This window comes from Rhipicephalus microplus, chromosome 8 (genome assembly GCF_043290135.1).
Source record: "Rhipicephalus microplus isolate Deutch F79 chromosome 8, USDA_Rmic, whole genome shotgun sequence".
Lineage (NCBI taxonomy): Eukaryota > Metazoa > Arthropoda > Arachnida > Ixodida > Ixodidae > Rhipicephalus > Rhipicephalus microplus.
Genome location: NC_134707.1, coordinates 9169718 through 9181844, shown reverse-complemented (window position 1 = coordinate 9181844; position 12127 = coordinate 9169718). Strand labels below are relative to the sequence as shown.

The window sequence follows — 12127 nt, the reverse complement described above, 5'->3', positions numbered from 1 at the left end:
TTCCGTTGCTCTTATCGATCACCAGTTTCGTGTCCTTTTTATGACAGAGCCTGTCCCGGACTATCATTCACTATCACGATTTTTCTATATATCAACTATCGTATGTTGTTGATAAAGTTACTTCACTTAACTCCCGTCTATTAAAATTAAGCCTATCACCTTTCATTCAAACTCACAAGGTGTGGAACTCAACTTCTCAAGTTTCGTTATTTAGCAAGCAAGCTTACCTGCGACCGAAACAAATTATTGCACAGAGCGAGTGATTTTGTTGGTGACTCCATACGCGTGTGTCGCACTTAGTTTACAGCGGAGGCTCGAAGATGAAGTCATGGAGTGCTGTTGGTTCAATACGCTATTGCTTTTTGTTTTGTAGGCTACCCGCAGAGACGTAGTGGTGCCCTCTCGAAGAGTGTTAACAAAACAACTATTTTTTTTGAGACAAATTTATGCAGCGCTTACTTCAGAAAAGTTGCGATGGCTGTCTTGCTGCAAGCGGAGAACTTGTGGACGTTTAACCCCGAGTCTGTTGGGTTCATCAGATAACCGTCGTTTGCTGGGCATTGACTTGAGGACCCTGTCCCGTCGTGGACGCAACCTAACCTGCAAAGTGATATTCCGTAACTTCGAAGTTCCTTTTGTTATCCAACAGAACTAAAGACGCATGAACAGTGTTTTAACAGCCCGTAATTTGCCTAATGTTACGGTGATGTAATAAGGCAAATATTCATAAGGTGGCATCTTCTCTACACGCCTACGACAAAGAACTCTCATAGAGAATTTCTCTTGTGTGGTTGCTCTTGATTTTGCTGCAAAATAATAAATTTGGTAAACAGCGGGATCATATCAGTGACACTGAGTAAAATGATGCTCCATAGAAGCTGACCATCAGCATCATGCGATATTAGATGAAGATGGCCAAGCTTAATCAATACTATATATATCTTAGCCAATAAATTATCCAGACCTAGCCAATGGTCAGAGGATATGTCACAGTTGCATGGGCAAATTCAATTTTCTGATTATAATAAGTTATCTAGAACTGGCTAACGATAGGAGGATAAGCCGCACTTGCATTGGGAGAGAAAATTATATCTATGTATTATGATTCCGTCAAAAATAATGAGAAGAAGCCCATTAAAACATGTTCTACACACATTGGTGAGTGGTCTATAGAGAGAGGGGGGCAAGGGCATTATCAGCTTGTTAGTTCAGCTGTAATGTTTGTCAATAACAACCAAGACAGTCTATACACCACTGGCGAGGAATGGCGCCTCGTAGTATCAGGGATTTTACGTGCGAAAGCCATGTCACCGTGTTGAAGCGGGTCATAGTGGATATCTCTAAAAGTTTCGACCATCAAGTGTTCTCTAGCGTGGACGGACATCCCCCAGATCACGGGTCTCTAGAATTTTGCCTTTATTGAAACTGAACCGCTACAGTCGAGTTTGAACCCTCAATATTTGGGTCAACAGTGCAGCAGCAAGTAGTCGCTCTTCCGTCGATGCGGGCATGAGTTTAACATGCAGTGCTGCGGTTCACAGTGAGTTCACGGTGCTGTTCACCGATCATACATTGTATGGATGCCCGATGATGCACGAGTGTACTCACAGATGTCCCAGTTCGTGGGCGGCTGCATTGACCCCAGTAAACAGACTTGGGTTGTCCTCTGCGATGGCTCCTTTTTTCGACGTGCAGGCGTGGCCAACAAAAGCGACACCTGGGTGTAAAGATGACTGGTAACTATCATCTCCATGTGAATAACCAGACAAACATGTACACTGGTGTGCGTATGCTATGGTTTGTCGCTCCGAAGAAACGCACGCAGGTGGCCAGTGTTAGTGACAACTCAATAAGACGTAGTATTGTCACGTGGTCGTGACGTAGACGAATGGAGCACACTGCGAGTCGAATATTAAACTGTTTATTCAGGCGAACCTATGCCTAGTAAACGGAAAGTCGGGCTACAGTATCAGTCTTGGACTGATAGCGGCGAACGGAGCGTAGGCCGTCGATCAACTGACAAGCGGCGAAGCGTGTCGGCAATTATACACTTGCTATCAAGCATTCTAGTGTTATCGCTAATGGCAACGTTGTTTCCAGAATAATCTGGAAGATTCACGAAGCGGGCGTAATCTTAACAAAACGATAAGCCTCGAAGCTTCTGTAACAACGTAGGCGTGGTTTGCGCTGAACATAGTGTAAACATGATTAGATTTGTGGGGTTTAACGTCCCAAAACCACCATATGATTATGACAGACGCCGTAGTGGAGGGCTCCGGAAATTTCGACCACCTATAGTGTAAACATGGCGATAACAAAACTTGAAGCAAGGTACGTGGCAATATGTTGTATTTTGTTTATCAAAATAAGTGCTATAATGAAAATTGTACTTGATGGGGTAAGTACAAGGAAGGGTCAGTTGGGGTCGAGAATACACAGGGCATGTCCAGTAGCAGAATGGTTCCGGCACCACCCTGGTCCCGTGTCCCGTAAAAATACACGGCATAGAGTGGTCCCGCTTTCCTTCTTCACGTCGTAGCCTTGTCAAGCTAGCAATCATGTCTAACTGCAGCACTTAGCGATGCGTGATGGCTGCTGTACACCGGTACGCAATACTTTCACAGCAGCATTATGGTTACGGGAAAAAAATACCGGCAGTGAAGTCACAAGCCCATTTTCATTCCGTACACTTTCAACTAGGCTACTTTACTGCGGACAAATAATTATGACAATGCTTTCAACACCGAAGCTGTCCTCAGTGGACCTTTTGCCGTTGGTCGTTACACGGCTCGGGCAAAGGATTGTCCTCATGCGGAGGAAGCGACGAATTAGTGGCCCCGTTCGGTGCGAGGAAGAAAGGCGCTAACCAGTGGCGAGGTAGCACTGTGTGCGAGACCAGACGAACATTTATAGGGTGAGAGTGGGCGTTTATGGGCGCCAAGGTCTGTCCAAAGATTGGCAAGACTTCTTGTTCGTCCGAGGAAGAAGCCATTAGTCACGAGTGGAAGTTGGTGCGGAAGCGCTACGTTGTTTCAACAAACTGCATGTAACTGGCCTTATACTTTCTTAATAAGTTTTTTTTTTCAATACGAATGAAAAGCAATATTTCATGGCGTGAAGTATAAAATAGCTGCGTTCAACTGTAACCTTTGAGCGCATATCTGCCCTTGGTGTATATAAACAAACTTGGATCTCACCTGCAGCACCAGAATTTAGTCCTCCTGGAATTATCTGCACCACGTCGCGCCTGAAAGAAAAAGTAGTAACATGGAAAATATTGATCGTAATATGCGTCGCAGTATTAATCAGAACTGACAGATGGTGTCAGTTCTCTTTATATTTACACCTCTTTCCTTCGCCCTAATACGCTGTAATTTCCACTTAGTTGCTACCTGGTGTTTCAATATATAAGTGCCAGCGCTTTATTTTCCGCTTACAGTCACCAGCACCAAGTGTATGAAGTTGGCGTGCGATTTACTCATGAATTTCGCAGAGTATCGATACTGAAAATATTTTAACCTGAAACCTCATTTATCGCATCTCGCCGACAGTAAGTAAATGTGAAACAGCCAGAAGGCCCGATCACAAACAATTTTGAAGTCACAATTTCGAGACACGTTTCATGCCACTTGGGCAACCGTGCTATGAGCTGGTCACAGCAAGCCGCATTGGAGCACTCAAATGACTTCAGGACTTCGATCACTGTAAGGGATCAATGTGCCGCTTACCAAATGGAATTGTTTGTAGCCAAAAACGTCAAGATAACGAATAAAAGTCCGACAGGAGTAGAAAGAAAGGCTGTTTCAAATTTGTGTATGCCTCAAAACTTCTCTTTTCCAAGTATCCCACTACAAATCACATCATTCAGCAAGTAACAACTCGCCTAACAAAATATAATTGCGCTAGAAGATGCTTTACGATTGGAAACGCTTTGCGCATCTGGTTGATTTTACTTGTCGTAAGAGGGGCCCCATCCGAGAGTGGCTGATGTCCAAGAGTTGCTGGAGCTTTGTGAAGTGCAAACAGACGATATCTGTACTCAGAGGCAGTGGTAAGCAATTCCCTCTCAAAAAGGTTGCCAGAGATGTTGATTAATAGAGAAACCTCGTTGTGGTATTAATTCACAAAGTGATAAACGATAAAGAGTCAGTGCTTTGTGAATAAAGGAGTTTTTATACGTTCTAGTATGACGAAGATGTTTACGTTCAAATTATTGCAATTTATTCTACTACTTGTAAGATGAAATACATCCCGAGAAACAGAAGTACGAAGAACGTTGCCATGACAAAATTGTTGCAATATCTGTGCGATTTATCGCTACCTATTGCATTAAAGATAAATGATACGCAAAAAAAGTGCAGCTCTCGTGTTGAAACGTTCCAACGAGATGAACGCAGCGACGTACGTGCGATATAGTAATAGCAATTTTCAAACAATATCAGTGGTGACTGTAGTAGGACAAAAACGTTGGCTGCTTACAAAAGCAGCATCACAACATTCAGTCAAGTAAATACCTTTATCTCACATACAATGTTTCAATTGTTCATAGATATTATTATTGAGTATAAGGCCACTTAAAACAATTCCTATAGGATGTTGCAGCATGCTACAACCAACGTATAGGTTAGCTACTATACCGCATTCAGCACCAGCCAAGTCATTCTTGATATTTTTCTACGCGCTGACGTATTACAATAGCCACCCAAATTCGAACATGAAAACAAACGGGATGTAATCATGGACGAAGTAATGATTGAGGAAGTAATATTGGCAGAAGATGTCTACTAGGAAATTGTCCGTAACAATTAATTGGCATTTGTGCGGGTTACGCGGGATATCCCACAAGAGCCAAAATGATAGATTAAGCCTAATGTCACATATTGCGTAAATATTGCAAGTAGATCGATCATGCGAGCACTCATGATTGCAACTTACTTATGGTATACCAGCAGCAGATGTCAACCGTAAGATTAATAAAAAAAGAGCAGCTGTAATTGGCACTTCTCAACCACCTCGGCAGATAATAGGGCGAGATTAACGATTATTGAAGCATCACATGCCGGAATTACCCATAATTTATTTAGATGATGTCAGAAACCATTAACCTTTAATAAATTAGTTGAAATTAGCCGTGATTAGCATCGTTCAGCCAGCGCTGACAAAATCACCCGTCATCAGTTATCGCTAAGCTGACATTAGCCACCAATTAGCCAACGCTACAGAAAACATATAGTCAGTCATGTAATACATTTAGTACACCAGTTGCTGCTACTACATGATCAGATACGCCAGGCCGGGACTACGCTTCAGCGGCAAATGTTGTGATGCACTTCCTGTCAACGCCGACTGCATGTTCGTTTTGTTTGACTGATCAACGTTCTGTTGATTCGACTGTCTGGCTTACTTTTTTCGCTCCGATGCACACGTATCAACACATGCTTTTCTACGGAAAGCCAGAAAAATAATGCTTACCCATTCATTAAAAAGAAGAAACCAGGCTCATTGAGCCTACGGGCGGAACCAAGCGTTGGTGTAAGCTATTCTCACAGTTATTAGTGAAAGCTGTGGATGAAAGAGAAGGCTAGTTCTATGCGCATTTGATGTGATCGTTAGTTCCGCGTGGCAAAGCGTGCCTAACTTTAAGACGTCTCTTCGCAGCAGCGACTTGTGCACCGAATTAACACTGCTCCGTATCTTTATGATCTCCCTGTCTAGCGTCGGTGCCAGTTGTCGAAAAACACTGACGACATGAAAACGCATATAAAAGGGACGTAATGGGCTAATTAGGAATTGTACATGGTAGATCGGGACATTAGCATCCGCCGTAAGTGAATGATGTAGTAATAATTACTGAATAAAAATGTAAACAATTATATCTGAGAAACCCAATAGATGCGGCTCGTCCTGAGACTTGATGCGTCATATTTCAACCACGTGCGCAACGTGGCCTCAGAAACCCGCTTTGGGAGTGCGCGAAAGGCATTTAAAGCAAGAAATACACCAGAAAAAAACAACGCCGACGTGGTAATGTCACTACCAGATACCAAGTAGATAGTTAAGATTAACGCCTTCTACTTTAATTTAGTCCACTATTTCATGCGAAAATTTTAACGTAAAACTGGGAAATTCACTCACGCAGTAACCAAGAAGACGACGTCTGCGATGCGAATTGAGCGCCATCTCCATAGCCATCGCTCGAAGTTTAACAATGTTTCGTTAGAAACAAGGTTATCGGGACCACGGAGGCTGACGTACGGCTTTTCAGTTGCCTGAAGAAGCAACAATGACAAAATAGTAATTACACTTGCTTGCAAAAATAAATTTAAAAAACTCAAAACAACATAAGCTTACGTTTGTGGACGTTTCGATGCCTATAAGAGATATAAAACCAGGAGGATTGAGCTGCTGAAACCGCAGACTGACCTGCGATAATCAAGGCAACACGGAACGTTAAAAACGAGTGCGATTTTTCGACAATGTGAAACACCGAGTTTTACGGCAGCAAAAACAATAATAGATTTTTAGATGCGAAGAGTCTTAGGGTCGAGTTACATCCGGTGTGCGGCGTGACCACCCCTACTGCGCATGCGCGTCTGCTCCCCTTTCCCTCCTCACCTACGCTCCCCCTCTCTCACCTCTCGACGCCGGAGCAAGTAGCGTCTGTCAGCCTGCTAGTATGCGCTCACTCTCTCTCTAACACTTGGGCATCCCTCCCGGCGGCATTTACAATTGCATTGTGCATGCGCGCCCCCTCCGTCACCCACGCCACCTCCTCTCTGGCCTCGCAACGCCGACGCAGGCGGCGTCTGCTAGCAAGCTTATTGATTGAAAAAAAGAAAAAAAAAACGGATGCTCGCACTGCCCAAGCGTTCATTGGCCACCCCATATATATATAGACACTAGATCTTGACCTCGAAAGCAGTGCCAGTGGGATATTTCCCCTGCGAGCTGTAGAATAGAAATTCGTGACGCACGCATTAACTAAAAGCGGACTGCACGTCTCTGTGTCGCAGACTTCTGTCTCTCATACTTCATAAGCAGTGATCGGCATGTTCCAGTAGGAAATACTCATGCGCCACGCCACAATAAGCGCCAGCGTCAACGCCACCGCCAGTGTAAGCGTTAGCGGCCGCTGCTTCCCATCTACGCATGGTCTTTTTTAGCGGCAGAGGAAGCAAATTCTTTCAATACCTTCTACTCTGTGTTTCGGGTCACAACCAAACGTAACTGTATACATTGCATTTCATCCACGCTGTAGACTGAACATTGATGAGATTGATACCCGTTACTGGAGCCGTCTTTTACCTTCCATCCGAAGTATTAAATGTATTGGTTGTTTTTGTTGAATGAGTAAACGTACTCGAGACTGAGTTATTTCTTTACGACCACTGATATGCACTCAGGATAATCACGTTAAAGAGACAAGGCGTGCAGACGTGGACGCAAGAGAAAATTGAAGACATCACACACTGTTGTCTTGACCTGCCTTCTGTGTGCGTGTTCGTGCGTCCTCTCTCTAGCATGAATATCTACAAGCTAGTTCAGATAGATTTCTGTTACACTCAATGTTTACTAATTCGATTGAAATGTACATTATAGGTGTCGCCTTTCTTCGAGAAAAAGCTTGGTGGTTTGTGACGTCCTCTTAACTATTAATGTTGCTAAGTTCTACAAAACAAAGAATTGTTTTAGAGCATAAATGATGAAACAGACTGCTGAAGACGATGGTGTTTTAAAGAATATCATGTGTCATGTGCTTTGATTTTTAGAAAAAAATGCGGAAGCGATCGTAATCTTCGATTTAGGTGTATCCTGTGGCACTTGCACGCCGGCGTGTCCTTCCGCTCAGTAAATTTGGCGCGCCGTTGAAAAGAATCCTCGAGGCCACGCAGAAAAGAGAGTGTAGTTAAGATCTTTTCCACCAGGTGCTGCGACCATCGCAGCATCTCAAAATCTTTCAAACTTATTAAAGTAACTTTCACTGCTTACAGTGACACCTTAAATAAAAAGACATTGTAAAATGAATTTATGTTATCTGAGAGTAATGTTGTATCAATTAGAGTTATGATCAACTATCACAGAAGCTCCGATATCACATTTTCATATATGGTGTAACGCTTGGCTTATGAGTATCAACTTCAGTAAAACTCAGTCTTCGCCGTTTACAAGACGCCTGTAAGAGATACTCGTTCTCATTCTCTTACAAAAATGGTGTACGAATAAACCTAAGAGGGTGTATATATATATCGGAGACTACATTTTACTCCAGCCTTTCATATAAAAAAGTTGCAATCATGAAATAAGAAAGCTCTATCATCTTTGACTTGCATGTCATGTGGCTTCCCCAGATACTGAACTAACGACTAATAAAGCACTAATTCGACCAATTCAGGTCTTCAGTGCGGGACCCTGTTCACATAAGTGATATTCACATGACTGTGTCTTCGCAGTCACAGTTCGCTTGTTTTAAATACGGTAGATATAAGAGACATTCTTCGCCTTCCCGTAACTTTTCTAAACACCTTTGTCGACACGTCACCCCAGCGAATGCTAGAAGTTTCTATATTTTCTACGAAAAACCGAAAGTAGGCACTTGACCAAAGTGCTTAGAAAGTGTATCGCATTTTTTTTTATTTGCGAAGCTTCGTGCTACGAATTTCTTTCGAGTTAGTTTTCTTGTTTTTACAAGTACACAAGTGATGTACATTTTTCACACGACTTGCGTGGTGCTCTTTTTTGCATAATGAGTTTTATTTTTCATTACTTTCTGACTATTGTTTTCTTAGTATTACTGTGCTAGTTAATAGTTGGTGGCTTATTTTTACTTTTACTGAGTATTATTTTCATATTATTCTGCTGTTAGTAGTTGGTGTTATTTTCAGTAATATTTTGCAATGTAATTCAATTTCTTTCACTGTCTCTCAAGATGTTACTGTTGCACTTTTCAGACTCATGTATCGCATTCTTTTCCATTTCTTTTTGTGATGCTCCCCGAGAAGCCTGTAAGGTAATTGTAAATAAAATAAATAAAAAGAAGCAGCTGCGTCACTCCGTACTAGCCTCACAAAAACGAGTAGCGCTGAAAAGTGTGATTCGAAGTTTGAAAACATCGGTGAGTCATCTGCTTACCGCATTCCAGAAGACGATCATGTATTCGATGAGCTGCTTTTCATCCTCGTGAAAATGTGATGAGTGCTTAGAATCGCTGACGGAAAATATTTCGATAGTGAAGGATGACGGCAGGGCTCGCTCTTCTGTTGGTAAATAGAAACACAGGTGCGAATTATGCTCTGCAGCACGACGTCTGTAGTACAAATTTTGGCGGCAACATCATACAACACATGGCCGCTGTAAAATAGCGTTGAAATCAAATGATGAAACATTTGCGTTTCTGTTCCTCCAGAAGGTTTGTGCTTACGTCGCTAAATACTGCGACCAATGCGAGATATACAATGTTTCTGTAAAAGCGCTATAAAACATTACAGATAAGCCAGGCGTAGGTAATACCAAGTGTAAATTTTATATCATAATAAGAATGTTTATGGCTTTTTTTATTGCGACTACATAAGGCTTGAAAAGCATAATCAATAATGTATAGACAATGTGATAAACTCGCGGATGTGTACTTACGCATTTAGTTTAATAAATATTTTTCGAAAAGCGTGCCTCAAGACTGCAGCCTTCACGTTTAAAGTTGCAGAGGGCTTAAAATCTTTTAATAACCATGCATTAGCCCACCCATACCACGTAGCGCACCGAAAAACAGGTGAACGCTTTTCGTGTAGCAGGCTTATCACCAGTATTTTTTACATTTTGGACTAAGCCATTACAGCTTTGTAAGAGTACAAGCAATCATGCAACAGAACCTGTCTATTTTAATACATTTAATTGTATCGAAGTATATGCATAACTGTAGACTTCTGTGACTTCAAAAAATAAGTTGGCGCAAGAGTGAAAGGCCTTTCATAAAATTTTGTTTAGGACAACAATCTATTTGGCAGGACAAGTAAAAGAGATACGCTGATTATAATTTCTATTATTTGCAGGTACACTTATGCGCCGACGATCAACTGTGAATGGTCTAGGATTGCAGAAAGGAAACAGTGTCTGTGCACCTGCAATAAGGCCAAGACAATCAGTGGTAATTTTAGGGAAACTATTAGGACATCGAACAAGGTGTTTATGTTTTGGCGTATTAAAAGTGTATTGAATAAAGGGGGTACCCATAAGCTTTTACTGAAGAAAAGCACAGAAGCGAGGTGGCGTGAAGACTCATCGACCGTGCAAATCCCGTTTCCCGCTCTACACTGCATATTGAGTACAAGTATCAACTGTTCCTTTCTCTCTACCTCACAAAGCGCTGTTTTCTGCAGGCACTGTTGCACATTACTTTAGTTTTATGCATATTAATTATCAGACCTACTCTTTTCCGATACGTGTCGAGTACAGTAATGATCGTCCCCTGAGTTACCCGTCAAAGCACTGCCATCAGCGAATCACATGTTACTAGGATACTTTCGCAAAAGAGGGTACTGAAAAAAAATTTTTCACTTATTATTTTTCGCGCCATTATTTTTACGTCCGGATTTTCGCCTTCACATAAAATGCAGCCGCTGCAGCCGGGATTCGATCCCGCGACCTGCGGATCAGCATCCGAGTACCTTAGCCACTAGACCACCGCGGTGGGGAGCGGCGTGAACACAGCTCCTCTTACCGAAGAGTAGTGTTCACGCCAAACAGTCTCGTCACTGAGGACATTGTTGAAGCGAATGGTAGATGCGCTGTTTGGTGCGTCTATTCGGTTTTTCCATCTAAATTCGGCTCATTAAATCGCTCCGTGGTGAATAACAGTGTCCGCTTTTCCAAAAATTAGGAGTGGGTATGGACTATTCATGTGAAGGGTTTTAATTTGCCCATTTGACTCGACCGGCTATCATCACTGGTTAAAAAAGTTGTCTTAAGTTGTATAATTACTGCCGTATTATTGTTTGTATGCATCTGAAGGTGCCTTCTGCCACAGATAAGGCGAAACCACAAGTAGCACGTAGATAACTTCTTTCTGTTACTTTTAAAGAATATTTTGCACATTTCTTGAAACACCTCATACATGTGCATCGATGCGCGCCCAATTGAGTCCACAGAACCTATTTTAATCGAAAAGCGCCAGAGTTACGCGTCCTTTAGCACAGCTGCCAGCTGCTTTTGTACTTCGTAGTACAAGCAACTCATTCAAGCGTGCACAATACACCGCGAGGCGTACGCTGGGCTCACCATTTTGGGGAATGGCTTCTCCATCAGCTCTCTCTGAATAATCTTCTGCAAAACAGAAAAGCGACGTGTTCCTTGAGCGACTTTTCAGTGATGCACAACACTTGTAGCAAGTCTAAACTATCCAAGCTTCGTGCTCATGATACCAGTCAGGCTCATTAGGTCTCAATAATCTACATTTTCTCGCCTTTAAGTATTCATCTTGTAATAGTGATAGAAAAATTTTAGAAGCGTAGACTAAATACAGACATGGTCCTGCCGTGCGAGTTTGCTATGCTTGTAAACTTACCAAGCGCGTCATCAACGCCATAGGCTTCATTATTGAACACAACTCTTGATATCCTGTGCGCTGTTGCATCCGATGCTGACCTCTCTTGGCTGATGAGCGGCTCTATTCGATGCGTGAAATTCAAAAGGCCAAACTACAGGAGGTAATAAAAAAGCATGTATTAAAAGCTACAAGAGTGATTTTGGTGTTGAATGAGACGAAGTAACACTTACTACGTGGTAATGTCCATCTTTTGTTGGTTTAAGTATAAGCGAGGCCTGCTTTCTAGCGTCCTGATGTAGGTGTTCTTCGTAGTCTGAACCAGAAACCTTAAGTAAAACATTGTCGGTAAAAACACAACCCACACATCTTAACAGCAATGGGAATCAGGGTCATTTGAAATTTGAAAATTAGAAGTATACCAAGGGGGTTCGCGAACAGAGCAAACCTATATGCAATTCAAATTCTACAATGTAAACTATGACTTTACGAGGTTTGATGACAATAAAACGATATGTGCCACATGCGCAGGATGTGAGGAATAATTTTGACCAACTGAGACTTTTTAACGTGTGCCTTAATCTGAGCGAA

At 42.2% G+C, this 12127-nt stretch overlaps 1 protein-coding gene across 3 annotated transcripts in view; it reads right to left on the bottom strand.

The window, feature by feature from the left end:
- Nucleotides 1-12127, bottom strand: part of LOC119165180 (uncharacterized) — a 55858-nt gene that overhangs the window by 42336 nt on the left and 1395 nt on the right. For all 3 annotated transcript variants that reach the window (XM_075870951.1, XM_075870952.1, XM_075870953.1), the window contains exons 3-11: nucleotides 11770-11865; nucleotides 11558-11690; nucleotides 11272-11316; nucleotides 9130-9254; nucleotides 6352-6423; nucleotides 6136-6269; nucleotides 3198-3247; nucleotides 1609-1717; nucleotides 460-600 (exon numbers count right to left, since the gene is read on the bottom strand). In XM_075870951.1, coding sequence (XP_075727066.1) covers nucleotides 460-600; nucleotides 1609-1717; nucleotides 3198-3247; nucleotides 6136-6269; nucleotides 6352-6423; nucleotides 9130-9254; nucleotides 11272-11316; nucleotides 11558-11690; nucleotides 11770-11865 — 905 coding nt within the window. The remainder of the gene's footprint in view (nucleotides 1-459; nucleotides 601-1608; nucleotides 1718-3197; nucleotides 3248-6135; nucleotides 6270-6351; nucleotides 6424-9129; nucleotides 9255-11271; nucleotides 11317-11557; nucleotides 11691-11769; nucleotides 11866-12127) is intronic.